The 25766-nt window shown below is 50.3% G+C and overlaps 2 protein-coding genes across 8 annotated transcripts in view; one reads left to right on the plus strand and one right to left on the minus strand.

Moving 5' to 3' along the window:
* NRAP (nebulin related anchoring protein) overlaps positions 1–793 on the plus strand; it is a 64887-nt gene extending 64094 nt beyond the window's left edge. For all 6 annotated transcript variants that reach the window (XM_070432237.1, XM_070432241.1, XM_070432239.1 and 3 more), the window contains one exon: positions 538–793. In XM_070432237.1, the coding sequence (XP_070288338.1) occupies positions 538–642 (105 nt within the window). In that variant the 3' untranslated portion in view covers positions 643–793. The remainder of the gene's footprint in view (positions 1–537) is intronic.
* HABP2 (hyaluronan binding protein 2) overlaps positions 20–25766 on the minus strand; it is a 31467-nt gene continuing 5720 nt past the window's right edge. For both annotated transcript variants that reach the window (XM_070432244.1, XM_070432245.1), the window contains exons 2-13: positions 21211–21247; positions 14115–14240; positions 11742–11849; positions 10410–10526; positions 9551–9670; positions 8643–8814; positions 7434–7531; positions 6103–6346; positions 4922–5064; positions 4184–4318; positions 2750–2895; positions 20–1413 (exon numbers count right to left, since the gene is read on the minus strand). In XM_070432244.1, coding sequence (XP_070288345.1) covers positions 1249–1413; positions 2750–2895; positions 4184–4318; positions 4922–5064; positions 6103–6346; positions 7434–7531; positions 8643–8814; positions 9551–9670; positions 10410–10526; positions 11742–11849; positions 14115–14240; positions 21211–21247 — 1611 coding nt within the window. In that variant the 3' untranslated portion in view covers positions 20–1248. The remainder of the gene's footprint in view (positions 1414–2749; positions 2896–4183; positions 4319–4921; positions 5065–6102; positions 6347–7433; positions 7532–8642; positions 8815–9550; positions 9671–10409; positions 10527–11741; positions 11850–14114; positions 14241–21210; positions 21248–25766) is intronic.

Consider the following 25766-nt stretch of genomic DNA (forward strand, 5'->3'; position numbering starts at 1 on the left):
GGACAAGGGCAAGCTCACCTTTCCTTTTTCAGACTTTATTTTTGGCCAAAGGTCAGCTGGCTCTAAAGAGTGTGAGATGCAGCTCAAGCAAGGTGCCTAATTCCATGGGTCTGAGGTGACCAGGCGGATGACACCTGGGTTAAACTTCCTGCAGGGTTTTCTCTGAAGCCGCAGCCATTAGTTCTGTGGAGATGAACCTGCTGGGGCCGCATCAGTCCTGGGCCCCGGCGGCCCCGCTGGGCTGCCTGCTTGCTCATTACGTTCCCACAAAAGGGTCAGGGACTTGCTGGCTACACCAGTCTGGGTTTTGAACCCTCCTTTGTTCAGAAGAAAGACAGCGCATCTAAATGAGAGATTGGCTTTGCTTCCTCCTGGTTCTTGCCTTGAGGATCCTTTCTCTGGAGAGAGGGTGGTGGAGGGGAAAAGAAAGGACGGGCGGACGTGTTAAATGCTCCCGGGGTCTCTTAGACAGCTTATCCTAAGGGAGCCGGCTGGAAGCTTCATTGGGACTCAGGGAGATGTGTTTGGTTTCTGCAGTGGGGGGCAGAGGATGTGGAGCCCAGAGATCATCTGAGGGCGGATGTGAACCCAGATGCCACTGAGATTCTGCACGTCAAGAGGAGGAAGGTGCTGCCCTTGTGAGCAAGTGGGTCCACCCAGGATTCTCGGGAGAGACGCTGGAGAGGAAGCTTGCACGCCAGCGACAGGCCTAGTGGCTTCAGCTGGGGCGAGCCGTGCAACGGCACACCAGCCATGCCTTGGTCGCCTTTATTAAAGTAACAAGTCTGTGAAAGCAGATGGAGAATGCGGTCTTTTGTGGTCCTCTAGCTGCTACCTAGAAGTGGACGGCTCATTCTGTTGGGGGCCTTGAGTGTCTCCGATGAGGCATACAGGTGCCAAGGGGACACCCACCGATGTGGAACGTTGAGAGATCCCACATTTGCAAATGTCTGAGGTGGAAGCAGTCAGTGAACCGTGATTTTCTAGAAGGTGCCATGGTGTGAAGGGAAGCAAGCACAATATATTTAGGGCCGATTCTGTCATTTCCCAACTGACTCAGGAGGGAGCCTGATGATGGTGGAGATGTTGGTGGGGGACGCCCCAGGCCGGGAAGCTGTTGTCTCTGCTTAGAGCACGGACACTTCGCCGTGTGCATCCTGGAGGCTCCCAGGGGTGTCCGTTGCTGCCCACGAGGCCTCGCCTGGTCTGGGTGCTCAGGAGGAGGGGCTCTGAGGTTCGGAAGGCACCTTAGAAGCCAGTCTCCCTTTGGATGGTGGCTTTGATCCAATTCAGGAACTTGGTAACTTGGGTGTAGACCCCTGGCTTCTTCCCGCATTCCTCGCCCCAGCTCACTATCCCGTAGACATAGTAGGTCCCGTCCTTCTCACAGGTCAGAGGGCCTCCAGAGTCACCCTGGGGGGAAAAGATGCGAGTTCAGCTCTGTGAACAGAATGCATTAGGAGACACCCCACCTCCCATGAGGGGATGGCAGCAGGGGATGGCGTGGGCCCTCGGGAGAGCAGTGACAAGACTCTTCCTGGGCCTCATGAGACTGAAGGCTCTGCAGCAAATACCAGCCCCTGCCCTTGAGTCAGGGAGGGCCTGGCAGAGGGGCACAGGGCCAGGCCACAGTGCTGTGGTCACAGCCTCATATCCAGATGCCATCATGGCTCTCAGTAACACAGGTATTACTATCGTGAGTTTTCAGGGGCCCTCGACTCCTCATTCCAGCAGGGCCTGGGGTGGGGGTGGGGTGCCCTGTTAGGATAGAGCCCTTCCAGGACCCACGGGGCACACACAGGGTAGGAGGGCGGGGCTCAGAGGCGCATGGCTCAGACGTCCAGCCTGGTTTATGGGGTTAGATCTTCCGGGTTCCAAATTAGGCCCTACCTCCTGCTAGCCAGCTGGGCCTCCATGTCTCACATTGTGAACGGTGTTAGCAACAGAACACTCTCCCCACCCCCAGGATTTTTGTGAGGATTAATGTTTGTAAAGCACATAGAACAATGCCTGGTTTATATCAAACCCCACACCCCCAAGGAAAGCGGCGAGGAGGAGGATGGCTCTTAACCACACAGCACTGCTTACACTCTCCAACTGTGTAGACAGGATTTTCAATGTTAATCTCTTTTCATCTGCCTCAGATCTTATGGGGACAACATTTCCATCTTATAGATGAGGCACCTGAGCTTCTAGAATTATTTTGGTGCAAGGGACTGAATTCATATGTTGGAACCTAACCTCCCAAGTGATGGTATTGGGAGGTGGGGCCTTTGGGGGGGGATTAGGTGATGAGGGTGGAGCTCTCATGCATGGGATTCTTGCCCTAGTTAAAGGGACCTAGAGAGCTAGCTCACTCTCTCCACCATGTGAGGACACAATGAGGAGTTGGCAGTCTGCAACCAGGGAGAGGGTTCTCCCTGGAACCCAACCACGCCGGCGCCCTGATCTCAGACTTCCAGCCTTCAGAACGGTGAGAAATTCCTAAGCTCTGTCAAATAACACTAGTGACATCCCCCTTGACCAGAGTGTCACAAGGATGAAATGCAGCAATGCAGGCAACGTGCCCACCATGGTTATTGTGCTGTCTTCCTGGATTGATATGGGTTCAGATACGCCAGCCTAGGCCTCTGCTTTACGGCAGGTGGGTCCCTGAGCCTGTCTCCCAGCCCAGGGCTCTAAGGGGGTCTGTGCCCCGTGTAAGGTCCTGCTAGGCTCTTGCTCTCCAAGCCCATTTGGAGTCTCTGACCTGGCAGGTGTCTTGCCCAGGCCTCTGCAGGTTTCCCGCACAGATCATGGTCTCGTCGATCGTGTGGTTGTAGAGTCGGCGAGAGTTGCACAGAGTGTTGGCAATCAGCTTGACTTTGGCATCCAGGAGATGTCGGGACCCTTCCCCTGTGGGGCAGAAAGAAGAGGTGGCCAATGAGGGGACCAGGGTGGCACCCAGCCCACCAGAAGCCAGCAGGAGTAAGAAGAGGGCCACCAGCTCTGAGCTTGGGAAGGAAGGGTCTCTCCAGGAGATGGGCTCTGCAGCTGTCACCAGGGCTACCTAGACCTTCAATACTCTGCTTATCACAACGGAGCAGAATCCTTTATTCCCTCCTCTGTCCGCCCAGCTAGATCATGAAGTCAGGAAGACAGGGAGGGTGTCTCAACCACTTTTTAATTTCCCATGACTAGCAGAGGATTGGCATGTAGAAAATGCTTAGTGATGGATGCATTTCCCTGGTTGATCATCTACATCATCTGCTTCCCAGAGCAGGTATTTCCTCCCCTAAACTTCTGTTCTGCTCAGAATGCTCTAGTCGGCATGCTGACGGGGAGAGGGTTAGATGGACTACAATGACGATAACTACAAACAGAGTTAACCCTAAATCCAATGAACCAGGTATCTTCTTTCCCCCAGTCCTTCTAACCGTTTCATATATTACACGACACTTTCTTTATGAATACAGGCCTACTTAGAGTGATTCCTGCTTTTCATTATTAAGGACATGATGTATGGGGAAGAATTCCATCTTGAATATTAGAGAAAGTCCCATATATTAGAAGATATCATCATGTCAGTACTATGAGCAAAGTAACACTTTGGTTACTTTCTTAGATAAGACCAAACCCTGGAGCCAAATCAAAAGTTTGATTTAACAAAACTTTATAGAACACCTACTAAGATCAGCACACTGTGGGAGACGCAAAGATGAATGAGACCTGACCCTACCCTCCAGGGCTGACTAAATCAGTATCTCTGTAGAATTCCATCTCCTGTTATCATGATTCTAAACCTAAGAGGTAAATATGGTTATTGGAAAACTAAAACTCAGCTGCCCAAGTGACAAGCCAAGAATCTGACTCAACAATTCGTCTTCTTTCCAATGTATCCTATTTCTAGTCTACTTAGGGAAGGCAACAGTTCTTTATGTATACAGGGTCAATGCTTGATGAAAGTCAAAGGTCCGGGGGCCAGAGCCAGGGGCAGGAGCCAGGGGCAGGTGTGAGATCAGGGGACACTCCTTGGAGCTGATGAGACTTAACTAAACCTTGAGAGATGATGCAATCTTTCTTTTGATAGTACATTTTGAATATAACACTGGTTTCAAGTTCAGAAGGGCAGTTGAGTTTGACCCTTTATTTTCTGGTTAAAATAACTCACCTGAGTCTCAGGAGACGGCATGGCCAGACTCACCTGTTTCTGTAACACCCCAGCCAGAGATGTGGCACTCGGTCCCAGAGGGAAAGGGACCATCAGGCAAACATACAGTCCTCACATATTTGGATTCTAGAGCACAGTGACCATCCACTGGCTTTAGCTTGAGCAAAGCTAGGTAGAGAGAGAAAGCGGAAATGGGTGATGTTATCCTCTGTATCAAAGCATCCACTCCACCTTGATTGGAAGGTGCTTGTAGCAAAGCCCCACTTTTTCCATAATTTCATTTTTTAAATGACTAATCAATTTAAAAAAAAACAGGCTTTCCAAGGGTAAAAAACGATATTGAGGAAGGAGAGAGAATGAGAAGTATCATGAATGAAAAACTGGGCAGTAAGAAGCTTAAGTATATCATTGCCTACCAGGTGTGATACGGGGTGTGCACGGGGGCACATGCACATGATGACACTTAACACACAGGAAGCTGAGTGTTGCAGTCAGCTTCCCATTTTATAGAAGAGCAAACTGAGGCCAAGAGAGGTGAAGCTGGCTAGCAAGTGCCTGAGCTCTTTCACACAACACAACATCCCTTTCCCTTAAGAGCTTGTGCATGTTTACCCACAACAGTAACCTTTAAGAACTAGAAAGTGATGGAATAAATTTTCTACCTTATAAGGTCTATGAGGGACCAAACAGAACCAACCCTCAGCTTTCCATCAGTAGAGAAATCCACCCAGGACAAGACCCGAGGGAGATCCCCTGCTAGAAGAGACTTGCCGATATCGTTGTAGGGAATGTCATCTCGTTCATGATAGTGGCTGTACTTGAGTATCTTCTCCACCCTGAAGGTCTGCTCATGGAATTCTGTCTTCTTCAAGTCCTGGTCCCCTAGTACCACTCTTAGATTTTTGGCTTTTAGGCTGCAAGGGAAAGTAAGATGGTCAAGAAGGAGCCCTGGCACTGGAGAGACTGCAGCCAAGCCCTGGCTCTGCCCCTGGTGAACTGTGTGACCTTTGGTAAATGGCCCAACCGCCTGCAGACTTGGCATCCTCATCTGTTATCATTGTCTTGTTCACAGAATTCTGCCATGTGGTCCAAATGGGACAACATGAAGAAACTGTTTTATTGATGGGACAGTCTTTAAATACAAGCTGTAACTTGTATCCCATGTCTCCTGGGAGACCTCTCATTCCCCCACGGGTTTTGCTAAAGAGCAGCCAATGAACATCTTGAATAAATATCCTTGGTAGATGCCAATGTTTGCATGTTTGACCCTTGAGGAATAACTCCTAGACTCCCTAAAGAAATTGTCTAAGAACAGGGTGGACAGGAAGACTTTCAAGGCCACCACCGGAGCCTGGCTTCCATGGGACGAGTCCTGGCCACGAACTTAGGGAAGTCAGGGGAAGTAGTGATTCTTCAGGCTCCCAGTGGGTTCTGGCTTCTCTGAGGCACACAGGACCGAAGACACTTGACCTGGGAGGCTCACTGGTGAGGCCATCAGATGGGAGCATGTTACTGTTTCTTTCTGTCCAGAGACGACTAAAGAGGTGAAGGAAGCAAGTAGGTCTGGGTTCACATCCCACTCACCTACTCCCTTACCATGTGACTTAAGGCCAAGTGCTAAACCTTCCCAAACTTGGGGTCCTCGTTTATGAAATGAGAGTAACAGTTAACTCTCTTTTTGCCCAAGTGTTTACTGAGCACTTGCTCATACAAAGACCTATTCTGGGCAGTGGGGACACTTTAATTCATAAAAGGTAAAAATACCTGTCCTCCCTCAGCCTGTCTTCTGGTGGACTGTTGTGAGAATTAAATGCCATAAATACATGGAATTCAAAGGTACGCCTTCTGCCACCCTCTTTGCCCCTGGAGAGCAACAGATGCTGCTCAAATAGGAAGGGGAGAACATCCCCATGGACCAGGTCCCCTGTCCTCTGCCCCCAACAGGCACCTACTCAGTGCAGTGGGCAGCAGTGAGCACCCAGCAGGGGTGGATCAGCGCCCCCCCACAGAAGTGGCCCTCGGGCATGAAGGTGGTCAGTGGCAGCGAGGTCTGCAGGGACACCTGCCACGGGTGCTTGCCCGCCGTGCTCTTAAAGCCTCCGTAGATCCTCTTGATTTTTCTCTCTGTTATCTCAGTCCTCCCGCACGAGTCAAAGCCCGGAAGCTTGGTCAGGGGCTCTACCGGGTCGGTAAGGTCTGTGGGACACAAGAAAGACAAATCACACCATTCACCCTCCCTTCAGGTCCTCAGAAGGACCTTGTTAGAGGTATGACCCTGAGTCTAGCAACTTGGCGAGTATCCAGAGTTAAGAGATGGGTGCACACAGGGTGAGCAGGTAGTAGGTACACAATATTTGTTGACTACATTGATAAATATAAAGCAAGTCTGTAAAGTTAACAATGAAAAACGTTGCTTTTTCATTCTTATTTTGACATGTACACGCACAAAGATGTGAGTGCAAACATATAAGTGCATCACTGGGCATGTTCTTAGCTACCATTAGTGCACACATATATTTGGGGGCCTCTCTCGGTGTATAAGGAAAGATATCCAGATGAAGTAGAATGGGGGAAATAAGACATTTGCAGAGGGAACCATCATACAAAGTGATAAGTGCTGTAAGGATGGTGCCTGGTTTCTTTCCCTGAGGTTTCTGAGGAGGGGGAGATAGTACTGAACTTGGGAGATCATGAAGGACTTCCTGGAGGAGGGCTCCTTGAGTTGGGTCTCACAGAATGGTGGGTTATGGACAATAGTAGATATGAATGCAGTGTTACAGTCAAAGGTGATCATAAGAGCACAGAAGTGAAACTGTCCAGGGAGGCAATCCCATTGATCAGGATGGAAGGTGCATTGTTCTAGTTGTGGGTAGAGAGGTGGGCCAGCGCGGCCTGGAAGACTGTGAGGCTGGAATCCAGACTGTTTTGTGTCCTGAGAGGCTATGGGGGCCCAGCCAATGTTTGGTCACCATTGTACACCCAGAGCCAGGCATAGTTCCTGGAACATAGCAAACAATCAAGAAATATTTGCCAAGTGCACTGACTTGGAGTTAGGAAACATGAATTTATATTTGCACTACTGGCCCAAATTTACAAAGGTCTCCAGACCTGCTCAGCATCCCAAGAGGGGAGCGGAAGAGCAGCAGTGGGGCCGCCACTGGGATGAGAGTCGGTAAGGCAGATGCGGTGGGAAGACAAAGGTGGGAGAAATGGGGACCAGGAACATCTGTCTACGGATCTGCATCCTCCCCCCACCAGGGCCTCTGGGGGGTCAGGGTCTTACCTAGGGCTGGGCAGGCTGGGACATCACAGTACTCCCATTTCACCTTTGCACTGTTTGCTTTAATGAAACACCAGGGCTTTTTGTCTCCATCTGGGTTTCTAAAACAAAAACCAAGATAACCCAGGGTCAAGGCTTGGTGAATCCATGGGACCTCATTACAGGACCTTTGGGTAGAAGAGCAACACATTCCTGTGTGTCCCTGGGATCATAGATTGATTCTGGCATATAAGGGTGGTTGTAGTTTTTTTGGCAAAACCTTAACTTCCAGAGGAGAATCCGATGACCAGGAAGTAGTTCATGAGCCTTGTGCCAGATCCATGGGACACATCCAATTATTTGTAGGAAAAGAAGTGAGATCCTCATTGACGATCCTTCTTTGTTAGGAAAGTGAAATAGCCCCAGAAACATGGTGAAAGTAGGGCTCCTTGGCCCCAACCTCCAAATTCCATGCATGGGAAGTCTCTGAGAAAGGAGTCACCCTGAAGACAGCTCCATGAAGGGAACAGCTCATGGTGAGTGAAAGTGGAAGGTCCCTCTTGCTTAATGGAACCAGTTTAAAGCCATACAAACAACTCCTGTCTCTTAGACACAGATCATGAATGCCCTTGGCCTTGATTAGACAATGAAGAGTAAGAGAAAACCAGCAGAATGGTCTGGAGGCACCAGAAGGGGCAGAAGGGAACTTGTTGTCACCTTTACTTGGGAAAACCTGAACATTCTTGTGGTGAAGACCGTAACACTCACCAGACATCCAATTTCCTTCTCTACATTTCTCCCTTAATGTTATATGGGGCCTCATGACACTTTTTAGTTAATGGCATATGTGTGCAGAGATGATGTATCACTTCTAGGTTGAAGTAGTAAAAACAAAGCAAAACTCCTGCTCCATTTTTTCATTCTCTTCCTTTCTTGCCCTTTCTGGGTAATTGAGTCACTTTGTGGAGCTGAATCCCCCCATCCCCTACCAACCCACATGGCACATTAGTGAGAAATAAACTTTGATGTATTCAAGCCACTGGGGTTGGGGTTTGTTTGTTACAGCCTGTTCTGAGTATGAAAATCTTCCTAGAAAGAAGGGTGATGAGTTCCAGTGTTCTGTCCCAAAATGTCTAAGCTGGCCCAGGAAATCTTGGAGCAGCGGAAAGAGACAAACCAACCCTTCACTGACAAGTGACCAAGACTGAGTGTAGGAAAGAAGGTGGTTTTTACCTGCAGAAGTTGTGCTCCCCAATCCCGTGGGCTTCAGCATCCTCCATAAACATGTTGTAATTCTCTTGCAAGAGGAGGTGGGAATTCCAATAAAGGCATGAGTGCTGGTTGATTGTCTTACTCACTTTCCCCCGATAAGAATAGCCATCACCAACATAGCAGTCATCAGAACCTCGGAGAGAGCAGGTAGGGATGTGAGAATGGAAAGGAACTGGCATGCTGCTCCCGAAAAGGACTTGGTGGGTGTGTCAGGGGGTGAGATGATTGGGCCTGAATATTGATCACCCTGAGAGTTCACTACAAAGTCCCAAAAGAAGGTGACTTGAAGGTCTCACACTTAACCCAGCTCAAAAATGTGAAATAACCATCGCTGGTTTGGCTCAGTGGAAGAGCACTGGCCTGCAGACTGAAGGGTCCCGGGTTCCATTCTGGTCAAGGGTACATGCCTGGCTTGTGGGCTTGATCCCCAGTAGGGGGTGTGCAGGAGGCAGCCAATCAGTGATTCTCGCTCATCATTGATGTTTCTAACTCTCTCTCCCTTCACCTCTGAAATCAATTTATATATATATATATACAAACAAAAAAAACCCTATGAAATATAAAGTGCTTGTGGGTGGGTGGAAACTTATTTACTTAACTTTGGCTCTCACAGACCTGGTGGCAGGTGGGTTGAGGCCCAGAGGAGGCCCAGGTGGATCTGAGTTGCCTACACTCTATCCCAGTTTCTTACTTTCTCTGCCTGGAGCCATATACACCGTATGCCCTCAGGTTAGAAGGCTGAGGCAACAGCAGAGTTTGGGAATCTTGACTTGAATCCCGTTCTTGGAACAAAACCCAATCAGAACAGGATTCCCAAGGCCTTGCTGGTGGCCCTGAGATTCTGCGGAGGTGGTGGCAGAGACCCATACCTATTTCACAGAATTTCCCCTTGAACTGGTCGGGACAGGCACAGGTGAACTTGGATCTTCGCCGGTTCCGGGAGCAGGTACCACCATTTCGGCAGGGGTTTGGCCTGCACACAGGAACCGCTGTGAACACAGGAAGTGGGGCCGGGAAGGGTCTTCAGAATGAGTTGCAGCCACATATGAGATGACGAGGAGACACTGGTGGCATTCCTCTGGTATCCATCATTTCACAAAAGATGGGTCACCCAAGGGACAGACAGACCAAGTGATGCCCTAGTAAACGTGCACATCAACTCAAAGATCATCTACAAACACGGATGAGGCACTGTGATGAAGGCCACAAAGTGTATGCAAGTGCATGGGTCACGCTGTAAGGAATAGCAAGAGCAGGCATTTGGGGATCAGTCTGAGCTAAGCTGAAACTTGGCTGTCCCCCTTTAAGGCTGTCTGACTGTGAGCAAGTTAGTCAACCTCTCTGAACTTTACTTTCTTCATCCATAAAATTTTTCCTTGCAGTGTTTTAGGGAGAATGTGAGAGAATATAAATCGCCTTGGACAATCCCTGACTCATACACTGAATCAGTATAGATTTATGCCCCACCATGGGCCATTCCGGGAATAAACCAGGGCTGACTTCCTGGAGGAAGTGATTTTTAAGATGATTCTTTTTGGATGGGAAGGAGCACAGATCAGGCAATTCTCAGTAACTCTCCAGGGATGATGAATCTTTAAAACTCCTAGTAATAATGGCCATCATGGGTGTTACTAGAACATCAAATGTATCTGGACTGTAGGGTGCAGAGACCCCGGGCACAAGCCAGGGCAGAGAAAGCCTAGCATGGAAGGGGCTGCTGGCACTTACCTGTGGAGCAGTCTGGACCCCTGTAGGGGTGCTTGCAGGCACAGCGATAGTAGGGAGGACTCTGAGTAATGAGACATTCGCCCAGGCCACATGGGTTTTCCTTGCACTTGTTTTTCACTGTAGGAGATCCATAGAGAAGAAGATTCAAAGTACAGGACATTATTGGGGGCACATTTCACTTAGAGGGATACCTGAACAGTACAATGTTTGAGGGCCAGATGGCTGATGGAGAGTGTGCCCTTGTCCATGGTCCTGAAAGACTTGATTCTTTTACCCTCTGCCCCCCCCTCCCCCCCCCCCCCCCCCCCCCCCCGCCAAGCAAGGCTTTTCTCTAATCTTCAGGTTATTATGGTTGCTTCCCAGTTCCTTCCCATACTTACTCACATATTATTCTATCTTGATAAAAACCTTGATAACGTTTACACCTTTAACAGAATCAGTATAGAGTTTCTCCGCTTCATAGCTGATTTTATATTCCATTTACATCTCCCCCCATTCTTCTGAGAAGGTAAGGGGTGAACCCAGATACTGTGTTTATATCAATATACCAAACCACCCAGAACCATTTGTGGAAGGACTTGTAGGATTGAAAATGGAAGGAGTAAATAAAGAGGACACAGAAGAGAGAAGTCAACCATAACACCCTATGTATGTAAGACCTCCACTGCCTCCCTCACCCTGGTTAGATGGTTGTTAGATGGAACAGAATCCAGGTGCTCTCCAGGGGTGCAATTAGTCCATAGGAGTTCCATTTGTCGTGCTTATCATATGCCCCCAAGAACTCATCGAAGGCAGATACAGCCTTTAATCAGAGCCCCCATGAGTGAGGAGAACAGGGAGAAAGAGCATGGAGCCAGGCGTTAGGCACCAGGGCTCTAACTTGTGCTCTTCTCCTAACTAGCTGTGTGGCCACAAGGAAGTCCCCTGCCCTCGCTGGGCCCTCTTTCTCTAATGGAGTTGGGTGTTATGTGCCCTGAGGTGCTTCCTGCTCTCCCATTTGAGAGCAATGTTTCTCTGTTGTCGTTAGTCTAAACACTCAAACCAAAACAAAGACAAGTCCTGAGTTTTGAATATGTCTTGGTCAGATTCCAGCTCTTATCTCTTCTTAGCCTCGATAGTCTCATCTGTAGAATGGACACACTAGTCCTATGTATCATGCAGGGGCAAGGATTCAGTGAGCTGCTGCCTGTGACCATGCTGAGGAGTCCATCATACATGATATAATGTGCGTGGCGATGATCCTTCCTCAGGGATCACTCAGCTTTTCTTTACCCCATTGACCTGGAGAAGGAAACTGCAGAGGGAGAGTGAATCCAGTGAAGGTGCACTCACCATCCTGACACCTGCTTCCAGAGAAAGGGGCCAGGCAGCTGCACTTGAAAGTGTCCCCGCTGACGAGGCAGGTCCCACCATGCTCACAGGGGCTGGACAGGCATGGATCTGAGACATTTGGACAGAAAGCAATGTTTGCAATAAACAGCAGGCAGGCGAGAAGCCCCCTACGTACTCATCGAATTTCAGTCTCCGGCCCAAATGAGAAAGTAACTACATAGCCAGTGATTGGTGGAAAGGGGACACAGGCATGGCCCTTAAAGAGCAAGGAAGCCCTAGCCAGTTTGGCTCAGTAGATAGAGCATCTGCCTGCAGACCAAAAGGTCCTGAGTTCAATTCCAGTTCAGGCCACATACCTCAGTTGCCCAGACCCTGGTTGGGGCTCATGCAGGAGGCAACTAGTTGATATGTTTCTCTCACATCATTGTTTCTCTCTGTCTTTCCCTCTCTCTTCCGCTCTCTCTAAAAATCATTGGAAAAATATCCTCGGGCGAGAATTAACAAAACACAAAAACAAAACAAAAGAGCGAGGACAAGAGCAGTCACACGACCAGAGAGAGGGATTCAGGTTGGGAAGAGGACTGACAAGAAGGAATGGTGACTGTCTCCCCTCGGCCTGGCTTGCGAGGGGACTTTTCTCATTGAGAAACTCCCCTTTCCCATCCTCAGTCTTTTCCTCCTCCCAGTCTCGCTGGGAGTGCCACGGGGTCTGTCTCTGATGCTGAATGCATTTCATAAGCCTGAAGACCTCCCCTACTCCCAGGGCCCAGGGGTGGAGGTCAGGCCTGGAGAAAGAAAACCCACCCCTAACGGAACACACGCTTTCTGAACATCAGGCACGAAGACCAAAGGCAAGAGGGTGACAGAAAAATTGACGGCAAGGAGGAAATGACCCAGTGGCCTTCATCTTTCTTCAACTACTTGTTCAGTTAGATTTTGTCATATTTCATCTGTGCCTTTGGCTTTTCATGGTTGTCTGAATGGATCTTCCCTCGGGGAATTCTTTATCCTTCTGTTCACACGCATTGTTCTTTGGTTCAGGGACTAGGATCCCTGGGCCCCGCTCTTGTTTTGATAGTCCCTTCTGATGTTCCCCCGGTGCCCCATGTCTTAGCCCTGCCTTCCAGGCCACTTCGCACAGTTTCACAGCTTTTATTCCAGCGGCTGACTGCTTTCCGTTTCTTCCGCTGCTGTAAGGCACATGGCTGTGCTTGGGCCAGTGTCTCCCTTTCTTTTCTGCACTATGGCTCGGTTAAGAAGCCACAAAAAAACAAAAACAAATGGGGCAGAAGCACACATATGAACACACACACACACACACACACACACACCCTAAAAACAATGCAAAGCTTCTAAAGAGTCGAAGAGGAAGAAAAACACAGCGCAGGCGCAAGGGAAGGAAAGTGCCAATGCCAAGTTTGTGAATGCTGCAAATCTGACGCTGAATGTTAACTCAGACGCTTCTCCCTAATTAGGGCCTACCTGTCATGAAAGCTCTGGGAATGATTTTGACTCTGACTCCTATTCACAGTGTCGGGAGAGCTAGATGATGAGGCACTAACTTGTGTATCAACTTGACTGAGTCAACTCCTTTCCTGGTCTCATTTGCCTCACCTGTCCTCTGAGGCTGAGAGAGATGGTCTCAGAGGACCTCCCCAGGCCCCCGCAGTATATAATTCTAGCTGGAAAAATAGCCAGTTTAGATACTTTCTTTGGTACCTATTTTACAATGCCCGTCAGAGAGCAGGAAGAGAGGGAGGCCTTTGCACGTGGTAACACATAAATTCAGCTCCAGGTGTGCTGCCCTCCTCCTGGGAGGGCCCCTGAACAGTGTTGGTACCTGCTATTGAGAGGAGTTAGCTTGGAACACAGGCAGATAGGGCCGGGGTCCTGTGGAAAACAAAGGCAGGTGGAACCTAGGCAGGGGCAGGCACGGCAGTTTGAGCAGCCTAACCAAAGGAACCAACCAAGCAGAAATAATAAAACATTTCTGGACTCAAAGCGGGAGGCATGGAAACCAAGGGAGGGCCTGCAGTAAACAAGATGCACGAACACATAGAAACAGGGAAAGTTCAGCATAGGAACAGAGAAAGCACACACAGAAACAGGGAAAGTTCAGGTCCGTTGCTGGGCAAGAACAATTGAGGGAATCAATCAAGTGACAACACAGGTAGACATAGAGCAGCTTGTAGCAAATATATACCCCTGGACCACAAGGCTTTAACGGGCATCCCATTCTTGGGTCCCCCTCCCCTTGCGGGGAGTCTGAATCTGCTTGTAATAAATTTTCCACACTGTGCTTAAATCTTTTGGTCCGCGTAGATCATTCTTCGGCGTCTCGAGACACGACCCTGGGAAAACACCTTGGCTCACCGTTCTGGTTATCACTGTAGTCTTCATAGTACCACTCAGGATTATCGGTGTGGTCAACAGCACCATTCGTGCTCTCTTCCTGCGTGTAGTACTCAGGGCTGTACTCATAGCTGTCGGGAGTCCAATCTGCAGGGGTGGGAACAGGACCGAAGAAACCCTAATGATTACATCAGCCATTTTATTTCACTGAACATTCCCCCGCTCCCCCTCTCCAAAGATTTCAAAGTCCTGGAGGAGGAATCATGTGTCTTTCCAGATCCTCACACTGATGGGGTGGACAGAGGTCAAGCATCATGAGTTTCCATTTGGAAGAAGGATGTGGTCACCCCAGCAAAGCAGCGTTGGCACTGGACAGGGTCAAGAGCACCTGATTGGAAAGGGGAAGAAGTCAAGTTCTGGCTTCCCACTGAATGTGACCTTGGACAAGGCAATGGTATTCTTGGTGTCCCCGTGTTCTCATCCGGAAGCAGCATGAAGGTGATTGGAGCCTGAAAGGTCTCCAAGGTCCTGTGTAAGATCTGCCCAGGGTCAAAGCCAATGGCACTTGAGTGCCCCATTGGATGGTTCTGTGATGGGACTTTATTAGTCACCTGAGCTTAATGAAGTCAAAGGAACTAGTCTTCATGGTCACAGCATCAAACTCTCCTGAGTTGTATCTAGAGAGCCATTACAACAGCTAATGTACATTGAGCCTTTACTGTGTACCAGGCCCTGGACTAAGCATTTTACATGAATCTTCGATTTCATTCTCATAAAAATTCAGATATGTTATTATCTCCATTTTAGGTTGAGAAACGCAAGGGTGAAAGAGGTTAAGTAACTTGCCCAAGGTCACATAGCTAATAAACAGCAGGATATAAATTAAGACAGTTTATCTCAATAGAACCCCTAAATTGAACCCTTGGCTGCTTCAGTTTGGCCTCGTACAGGCCTCAGGTACCTCTACACTTGCCCTTGGGAAAAGCCATCCCCATGGAATAGCCAGCCTGCTAATTAGGAACCACACAACGACAACCTTGAGAAGGTTCATGGATCCTGCCCACTGAAAGGCAAGGCCGTGTATGGCGTTTCCCGAGGTGCAAACCTCACACTGGCCAGTCCACTGGGAAGAGCAAGTGTGTGACAGGCTGGACTCAAGCTCATTGACGTGGGGCCTTGGAAGATGCTGAGAGCTCTGTGGCTCACGGAGAGAAGTCTGGGGTTTGCAGAAAGTTTGCAGAGGCCAAGCAGCTGGGGGGGCCGAGCAAGAAGGGCGCTAAGACTCTTTCCATTTGGGGTGGGCAGCAGCATGTGCTGAAGGTGCTTTGTGGGTGCATCCCTGGGAGGGTTGCTTCACCTCTGAACTTAAAGCTTATTTCGTCCTTTCTCTTCCGTTGGCACTTAATCCCATTGTCTAGATTAAAAACATGTGCATTGTACACCATGGACTTGGCTGGCTCCAGCTGGCAGGAGCATGGCAGGCAGAAGCCGTACGGAAGCCGTCCAGAGATGCGTATGATAATGAGGCCAGCGCAGATGCAGATAGCCGACTTGAAAAGGCGCTCCCACCGAGCCAGCTGATGGCTCTGAGGACCGCACTTTATCCAGGCCCGGTTATCAATCGCATTACCTCACTCGTCTCTCAGTCATCCCCTTCGAGTCTTTATCTCTCTGGCTTTTGAAAAATCGACTTTTGCACAATGGCTGTTTTATATTTCCCATTAAAATGGAACTATCTTTTTATTTCCTTTTTGAATCTGCCAACTCTGGTTCCTTGCCAGAGTTTCACCTCATTTATCACAGTGTCAAGTCGAGACTCCCTTTGCTTGCTCATTATTTCTCCCGAACTGCCTTTCCCCACTCTGAGAATGCTCCCAGAGGAGGCCACCTTCCAGGGATGAGGATCTGGGTTGAAGATAAGGCCATTGTCTTCCTGGAGCAAATAAAGTTTCTTTCCATCTAGTTGGATAAAGCCTGAGAGAAAGTGAGGGGGAAAAAATGTTTTTCTGAGTTTGACATAAAAGCTTTCCAGCTGACATTTGGGAGAGACAATGGGGTCTGATAATGAGGTATTGCATCATCTCTTTCTTTTTTGCTTTGGAGAATGCATTTTTGTTTTTCTAACAGGTGTTTATAGATAAGCGCCTCCCATTGCTCCTGTCATTTCTCCCATCACTCCCTCAGGTGGAGGGTCAGATGGGCTAATCTTGGTGAGGCCACTCAGAATCCACCCCTTTGCAGATATTAGGAGAAGAGAGTTTCGCATGGATGGAATGGAGCAACTTCTCTGGGGGACGGGGGAAGGATGAAGTGTCTGCTGGACGATTTTGACTAGAATCCAATCCTAGGAACAAGATCTGCTCATCACTCAGGGAAGCTCAGGAGGGAATAAACCAGGTAAGCTTTGAATTATGCTCCTGCTATTCTCCAGGGCCCAGGCCCTGGGTAAAGGTGAACAGAGGCCGCAGAGCTGGGTGCTGTGCAAAGGGCGCTAAGATCCTCCCCACTTGGGGTGGGCTGTAGCATCACCAGGGAGGAGTCTTTACCTCCAAACTTAAAGCTTATCTTGGCCTGGCCAGCGTCGCTTAGTGGTTGAGCATTAACCCATGAAGCAAGAGTTCATGCCTGGCTTTTGGGCTTGATCCCCAGTAGGGGGTGTGGAAGAGACAGTTGATTGGTATTTCTCTCTCGTTAATATTTCTATCTCTCTATCCCTCTCCCTTCCTCTCTCTCTAAAATCAATAAAAACATATTTAATAAAACATGTTTGATAAAAAGCTTATTTTGTCTTTTCTATCCCATTGCCTAGGTAAAAAATGTGCAGTGTACACCTACAACGGGCCAAGTATTATGCCAGGCGCAGGAAGGCCTTGGGAACAGTGGGGACTAGTACAAATACGAGGGGATGTGGCCTCCATCAAAGGAGCATCTTGTCTGGCTTGGTGGGGGAAGAAAACTGGCCAAGGAAGGAGATGAAAGGGTAGCGCAGAGGTAGGGAAGCCAGATGTGGCCAAGCTCAGGCCTGGGAGCCTCAGTTCCACATTGGCCCTCTGGTGTGGTCAAAGCCAGTCGGATGGAAAACATGGCCCTGGCTCCCACCCTTCCCTGTAGCCACACTTTTTGCCATGTGACTTCAAAGCTCCTCCCACCAAAAGATAAAGCCCATTTCCCAGGCCCTTGGGTCTGGGCTGCCCTTGGGACTTGCTCTGGCCTATAGCATGTGGTGAAAGCATGCCTGGGCCTCAGGAAGCCTTGTGTGCGCCACCCCGCCCCCCCCCGCCCCCCCCCCCCTCCCCCCCATGGACCTCTGTGGCTGCATGTGAACAAGTGTGGCCTGTTCTCCAGGCAGATGAGAGGGCATGAGGGGCAGCAGCAGGTCCAGTGGTCCCAGCCAAGGCCTCGGACATGTGAGGAAGCCCAGCTCATCCACCAGCTCAGCCTGGTCCAGACCAGAAGAATGGCATGGCTAAGCCCAATCTACATCGCCAACCTGAAGAATTAAGATCTACATACATTGTTGATGGTCAAAACCACCAAGTCTGGGGGAGTCATAACAAATGGACACCCAGGGCTTGATTGGTATTGGGTTGCCAGTGGGATTAGAATGTTAGATGCTAGAACATTCCTCAGTGGCCCAGGTGGCTGCAGAGGTTAAGTTTCAGGGCCAGATCTCAGATGCCCTTCTCTCTTATGGTTCTATCTAACTCTTTCTATCAATGTGTTTCCTCCAACTCGGTTGGTTGTTGGTTTCTTAAGAGTAGGGCCAACCCTATTTTTCTTTCTACCCCACCATGCCCAGCACAGAGCCCTATATGCACTTAATGTGTGTGTTTGGCAGACTAATTTTTCCCTCTGTGACTAAGCTCTTCCTTCTCTTGGCCTGCACACAGCGGGCACACAGCTGTAGCAGCAAAAATGGCGTCTGCTTGGAGCAGAGTAAACGGGGAGTTTAGGAGAGAAACTATGTGAGATTTAGGTCAGGTGTTTGGTGGGAAGAATGCCTGTTGAGCTCTGTAGGAGTCTAGAAACTTGTCCAAGTACTTTCCTGGGTAGAGAGGGATTGCAGCCTAACATGAAATTTGGCTCCATTGGTGGATTGTAGAAAAACAGTCCAGGTTCAAATACAGATTACTTGAGACTTTCTCTGGGCTGTAGAAAAGGGGAGAGCTCTGGGGGAGAATGCAGCAGCTGTCAGAAGCACATTACATTAGGTATAAAAAGAAATCCCTGTGGATTTGCCTACTGTTCAGAGTCTGTGTCTAGAGAGTATCAGGGAGAAGAGCGAGAGCTTCCTGCATTAACCCGAGTCGTCCTAACTAGAGGTCATTCTGTATCGAGTATTTTCTATGTCTCAGGCACTATCCCAGATCAATGTGCTGCCCACCATCTTAATTAACCTTAAGATAACCCCGCAGCATCGGTATTATTACTGCTATTTTACAGAAGAGGAAAACCTCAGGCGGAAGGAGGTGGCATCTGAAACCAAGTCTACCCAACTCCAAGTCTGGGGGTGCTTTTTTCTAAGCCCTGGAGCCCCCTCACGGTTTATGTTTCATGAAACCTCATGGGTTTGGCTTCCAGGAAGTAACACGCACTGGAAAACGTTCTTTAACCCAGGCTCCTGGTCCCTCGGCCCGGATCACCATGGTCCAGACCCAAGATCTCTCGGAAAAACTCCAGAGTCGCTGTGACGGAGGCTTTGCAGCTGCTCCGGTTAAAGAGCCTGCCAGATGTGTGGAACGGAATAAAAATCCCCGGAATGCTGTCCCTGTTGGCGTCATCCATCACCGTGGCACAGCCGGTTCCTCCCAGGGCCTCCGCCAAGCCCCAGCCCTGTCCGTCTGCATTTGACGCTTCCAATCCGGCTGACAGGGCGAGCCCAGCGGAGACCCTCCCTGGCAGGCGGCGGGACAGCTGATGGATGGGCTCAGCCTGTGTCGCTGGGCAGAGCCAAGCCAGCTTTGAAGAGGCATTTCCGCAGGCCTGTTGGCTGTCGCGTCACCTGCTTTGGGGAGATGGGCAGAGCCTGTGCCGTTTGATGGCCACCTCCTCTGCCACTCACTGGGGACCATGGTGTGGGCACCTTCTCCTCCAGCAAGACCCTCCCCACGCACTGTCTGCAGCAAGATCTACGGAAGAAACAGCTTGCCTGTGGACAGGAGACCGCGTTTCCCGGGCCACGCTGTGGTCCAAAGCCTGCTGGGCCCTGACAGATTTCATCAAAGCACAACCCCCCTGTGAAATGAACTCAGACACCAACAGGGGTGTCTTTAAAACCTAAGCTGCCCTTTGCAGCAAGACTCAGCCTTGCACCTCACCCCGCTCCACGGTCGGAGGCTGACAGACACCTTGAGATGGACTCAGAAGCCCAGGGGTGGCGTGTCCCAAGGTCCCTTCCTCTACTCGCCCACCTGCCAGAAGCTACTGGCAGAGTTCTTACCGAGCCCAGAACCTCGGGATGTTAAACCCCACACTCTCCACTCCCGGCTAAGTTGTTCTGTAGCCCATGCTTAAATACCACCAGTGATGGGGAGCTCACCACCTCTCAGGAGCTCAACAGCCTATTCAGATTTCTGGACAACTCTGACAATGAAGACGTTCTTCCTGTTCGCAGGTCAAATCTGCCCCTATCGACTCCACCCTGTTTAATTAGAGTTGTGTGGACACCGTGAATGAATCCACTCCCTTTTCTGTGATCTCTGCTCAGTAGGGCCACGGCTCCCAGTTGTCCCTGTTGTTCACTGCACAATCCAGGGCATCATGAGCTCACGGTCATTGTAGACGTATGTCATTTACAACTTTCCGGCAGATGGCAATCAAGTGTTATGAGGCCAAGACACCTCTTAATTCCCACGGTGTCCACATCATGGATGAAGGGTGGGGCTGCTTCTCAAACACTTGAAGGGAGTACGGTCCCTGGAGACTTTCATGCCCCTGTTTCATCACTGGGTGACCCAGAGTCCTGCCTTTCTGGCTCTCGGACACTCAGACCAGAGCGGCCCCTTCGCAGGTGCCTGAGCAGTTAGTGCTGAAGGCCGGAGAGGGGGCAGCATGTGGCTTTGGACCCTCCCTGGAGTCCACGTGTGGATGCTGACGTGGCCAGCTGGGGAAAGCTCCGAAACAGGGGCCCCCAAGGAACTGAATTATATGTTGGCTTGGACATTCTCCTTTGCTTTGGGGAAAGACCCAGATCTTCTTAGAAACCCACAAGCACGCTCACATACGTTCCTGTGCAATTCCACACAATTTCCTGAGCAGGCGGGCAGGACAAAGGCCAGGCATCCATCACCTGGAGCGGCACAGCCTGCCTGGCCATCCTGGGCTTTGCTGAGGAAGAATATTGACTGTTGTACCAATTTGGTCCAGGGATTGGCATCTTGGCTCCAAATAAATCCAAAGTTTAGACGTGACTGCAGTCTCCAGAGGCAGGTTCAGACCCAGGGCCAGAGACCAGGCACAGGGGATGGGGAAGGGAGAAGGCGAGAGGGCGAGGCTGAATGAAAGAGACTCACCGGGGAGTGGACGCATCGAAGAGGAGAGAGACCAGGTGGGGATACTGGGGAGCTATCGCCAGGGGTGGGTCAGGCTGGGGGCTCCCTGCGTGGCACTGACACCCTCCTCTCAGCATAGAGGTGCTGGCTTCCCACCTCGGGGGCGAAGTGAGTGGGGGTGGCATAGGGCCGCCCCTCCACCCCAGAGCCAGTCATTGCTCGATGACACCCTGACTTTGTCTTGTACCTGTCACCTCATCTCAGACACCAAAGGGCTGGGTGATCTGGGGCAAGTTGCTTCCCCTCTCTGGGCCTCAGTGTCCTGCTCTGTAAAATGAAGGGGTTTAACAGCATCAGCAATTTGTCCCTTGGGGTCCTGAGACTGGGCATCAGGGGTGTCCATGGGCAACTCGAAATCAGGTAAAGCATTGTGTGTGTGTGTGTGGCCATACAAACACCTGGGAATGTACTTTTCCGGGAAAATCCTCAAAGGATTCTGCGATGCCTCTGGACCATTTGAACTCTGAGGTTGTGCCTACACTCCCGTGCCTGGTTGCCCTTCCCCCATCCCAGAGCCAGCTGGTGGGGGCGGGGAGGGGGGAGCCCCCAGCAATCGGCACACTTACCTGGGTCCAGGTCTGGGAGCAGGGACATCAGAGAAAACTGGAAAACAAAACGACACAGACAGAGCCAGGTGAGTGAGTCACTGAGCCGCTGACGCGCCCTCCAGCAAGGCCAGGCGCTTGCCTGCTTCCTCGCACGTACCCGTCCGTACCCAGCACAGTGCTGGCACATGGCATTCCTCCAAGAGTTTGTGTTGGGTAAAGGATGAGATCAACAGTTCCTCTTAGAATGCAGTACTTACCAGAAAAAGAAAGCTTTCCTCATTTAGTCGCTGGCATATTTCTTTCCACATAAATCAAGGGTTAATAACAAGAGCCCTTGGGCCAAACCCCACAGTTGTGGTTTCATAAATAAAGTTTTATTGGAACATGCCATGCCCATTTGCTGACATGGTGCTAATGGCTGCTTTTGTGCTGCCATGGAGGGGAGTTGTGACAGAGACAGTATAGCACCATATATTTGTCTGGCACTTTACAGACAGCGTTTGCTGATTTCTGACTTGGAAAATGAGAGGTCTGTCACCCAATATGTTTCCTTTTGGGCCCTGGTGGCCGGAAAGCTGGTCACCGCGATGCACCTTCTGGCTGCCTACGTCTATCTAGGCAGCACCAGTTCTAGCTTTATTTTTAGTTCTGTTTTACTGTAGGCTTCCTTACCCATTTGGGGAACGAGGCAGATGCTAAATTAGGAAAGAAAGGTAAAAAGAAGGAACGCATCCCAACACGATGTACCGAGGGCGGGACATCAGCAAGCAGCACCCTTGGCAGCAGTGCCTGTCCTGCATCTACTCCAGGAAACATGCCTGTCCTGCATCTACTCGCAGGGAACATGCCTGTTTGCATCTACTCGCAGGGAACATGTCTGTCTTGCATCTACTTGCAGGAAACATGCCTGTCCTGCATGTACTCGCAGGGAACACGTCTGTCCTGCATGTACTCGCAGGGAACATGCAGGTCTGGGTGGCGGGCTTGCTACGGAGCGGCTCGCCTGGACTCTGCAAAAATGCCAACGCCGCCTAACACAAAAGGATGGGAAGACTGCTCTTCACTAAATGAGACTAAAGAGACACAGCACCGAAATGCAGCGTGTGACCCTTGGTTGCATCCGAGAGCTTTAAAAACAGCTAGAAAGGACATTCTTGGAACAATTGGGAAATTTGAATATAGACTTCTATGAGATAGTATCATTGTCTCAATGTTGAATTTCTTGAGAGTGATAAGGGCATTGTGGTTCTGTGGGAGAATGTTCTTGTGCTTAGGAGATGCTGAAGTATTGAGGGTGCTGTCTGCAATTTAGCTGCAAAGGACTCGGCACACCAAACGCATACAGTCATACACGAGAGAGCAAGAAAGAAAGCAACATGGCAAAATGCTCATCGCTGATTCTATCTGAGCGAAGGATATTCATTGCATGAGTCTTGCCACTTTTCTGGAGTTTTGAAAAATTACAAAATAAAAGGCTGGGGAGGGGAAAGGAAGGCGCAAAAAGGAAGAGAGGCCCTTTGTTGCCTAGACTGTGCCTGTGTGATTGCCTCCCAGCCCCACAGCCCTGTTGCTTCAGGAGATGAGACAAGGGAGGGGGCGGTTTGCTTGGCTGGGATGGCAGATTGATAGTGGGAGGCTTGGCAGAGGAAGAGCAGGGTCAGGTCTCGAGGGTGGTCCTGGTCCTGGGGTGCTTGCACGGGGAGCATCTGGAGTTGACACCTCTGGCTCGAGTGTCAGGGCAAGAGAGGACCCCGAGGACGAATGTATGCTGCCCCCCATCACTCTCACCCTGTCACAGCCAGTCAGCTCTGCCTTGGTCCGGGTCCTGCCCCAATCCCCGCCCCCCCACCCCCCCCATCTTCCCACCATCCAGCTTGTCCGGAGGGCAGGGCCTACCCTCTCTACCTGTCAGCCCTTCGGAGACAGATATCCCCTTGAATTCTCCTATTTGAGCTGAATAGTGTGGGCCAAGCCTGGCTACCAGCAGTGCTGAGATGTGGGCCGGACCCGAGGGAGAACTTTAGGGAGCCTTCGTCCTCTGGAAAGGGCCTCCCAGACCTGTACCTGGGCCAGGCAGAGCTCCACATCTTAGTTCTAAACTGGAGCCTGAGGGACAGCCAGGTGCTGTGCTGCCCATGGCCAGCAGGTGGCAGACGTGCCCTTCCCAGGAGCTGGCACTGGACTGGAGCTGAGGGAAACCAAACAAAAAGAAAGCCCAGCCGGACCTTCCTGGACTGGGGTGGGGTGGGGGCTTCAGATCCCAGGGCTCAGGGAGTCTGAAGCAGCTGCCGCCCAGCTGTGCAGCCTGGCTGCAGGTCAGGGGGTCCCAGGGATCCGAAGAGGCTTGCTCATTTTGTGAATCACAAGTCCACTGTGAAGAGAGAGGCTATGGTGAAATGTGGAAACTGGCAGTGCAAGCACCGGGCTGGATACTGGGGGAACCGTATGGGAAAGGTCAGGTCAATAGCCAGTTATTTATGCCCTGGATCTGGATCCTGAAACTGACCTGGGTGATGGTGGGGGCGGGTGGGGGGAATGAATAGATGCAATATTTGTCTTCTTTCATTCCATTATTCTGTTCAGTTTTCCCACACAGAGACAAGGAAGTAAATGATAGAAGTCCTACTCCTGGGACTTGCAAATCCGATGAAGAAGAGCAACACAAAGGGAGGAGGAGGAGGAGGAGGAGGAGGAGGAGGAGGAGGAGGAGGAGACAACTATGATCTCACTTTGACTAAGAACTGACAGTGTGCCAAGGACTGTGCTAGATGTTCCACATGCATTCTGTCTCACTGATTGCACACAATACTGATCACTGAGGCACGGCGATTATGTCCATTTTAGAGGTCAGAAAATGGCCCTAGCCAGTTTGGCTCAGATCATCGGCCTGTGGATCCAAAGGTCCTGGATTCGATTCCAGTCAAGGGCACATACCTTGGTTACAGGCTCCTCCCTGGCCTGGGCTCTGGTCGGAATGCATGCAGAAGGCAACCAATTGATGTTTCTCTCTGTCTTTCCCTCTCTCTTGCACTCTCTTTAAAAGATCAATGGAAATATATCCTTAGGTGAGGAAAAGAAAGAAAGAAAGAAAGAAAGAAAGAAAGAAAGAAAGAAAGAAAGAAAGAAAGAGAGGAAGGAAGAAAGGAAGAAAGAAAGAAAACAGGTTGGCAGAGATTGAGTTGGTCAAAGGAACTCAGCTAATAGATGCTGGAGCCAAGATCAAATGGAGCCAGGTTTATACCAGAGCCCTCACTCGTAACTTCCGTTGCTGAGGGAATCATGGTGTGCCCCTGTCATAACGAAAGGATGGAGGAGAAAAAAAACAGAAGAGCTCCCTAACCATTAGAGACAGAGGATTGAGCGAGGGTAAGAGACTGGGCCCCTGTTCTTTGAAAGCTTTGTGAAAGGCCTGTCCAAAGAGCCCGGGCCTGGCTGGACATGGAGAGGGCCTTGAGGTGCTGGTGAAAGCTGGGGAGCCCCAGCCAGTCCACCCCTCAACAAGCCTCTCCACCCAGATCGAAAGGCAGGCAAGCCACTGCCCACTTCTTCCACCATGACCGTCCCACAAGTCTCAACAGGGCTAAAGTAGCATGTGGTCCATCGGCACCAGCTCCTCTGGGAGAGCTGCACACAGCTGCTTCGCACACATGGAAAGGTAGAGGCTTTGCCATGGATTCAGAGAGAACCCCTCTAGGTCCAGCTGCTGGTCCACTTGGGCTTTCTCGGTGGGTCCATGGCACGGGACTCAGGCCTTCCCCAGTTAGGAGCAGGCCCTCAGCAATGTCAGCTGCCTCCTGGCCACCAGAGAGCCTGTGTCAAGCTCTGGTGTCTTGAAGGCTAAGGGTGGTCAGTGGGGAGGGGCCGAGAGAGAAGGATCCTGAGTCTTACTGATTAACAGTGTCATCTCCTTAGATGTGAAGGGCATTGGGGTCTAATCTATGTTGTCCTATCTTTAATCTAGTGATTATTTCAATTCAGGTTCTTCCTCTGCCTTTAAGAATTCTAAACCTTCCGGAAAACAGAACAAAAGGGCAGAGACTAATCGTCTGAGTTGATGATTTCCAGGAATTAGCTGATAGAAAATGTTCTCCGAGGACTGGGAAGCAATGGAGGGGAGAGATGGGGCTAGTCCTGTCCTTTGGGGCCAGAATGAAACAAAAGCAAAACCATCTTTCACCTGGTAATTCAAAGGTTGGAACCCTAATCCCAACCATCCCTTCCTCCTCAGATGTTCCTTCTCTCTCAGAAGAACTGGTGGTAGACCAGATGGCCACCAGGAAAGTACTGCATTACTCCCAAGGGCAGCTTGGTAGGAGAGAACTCTGCACCATGGCTAAGTGAGGCTGCAGCTGTTGGGGACCAAGCACACCCCCGAAGCTGTCCTCAGGCCTGTGCTATCCACTGTGTGGGACGGGGACCACTGGTGGCACCCAAACAGATTTGCATGGCTCCTGGCCAGGGTGTCACGTAACATCCAAATACACATGAGAAAGTCATTTCCTTCTCGATTTTAGTGTCAGCCCTTCCAATCCCATCACAAAGTGACTCGGGGGGGAGTGGGGATGGGGGTGCTG

This window comes from Myotis yumanensis, unplaced genomic scaffold, assembly GCF_028538775.1.
Source record: "Myotis yumanensis isolate MYYU_CA2020_CCGP unplaced genomic scaffold, mMyoYum1.0.hap1 SCAF_13, whole genome shotgun sequence".
In the NCBI taxonomy this organism is placed as follows: domain Eukaryota; kingdom Metazoa; phylum Chordata; class Mammalia; order Chiroptera; family Vespertilionidae; genus Myotis; species Myotis yumanensis.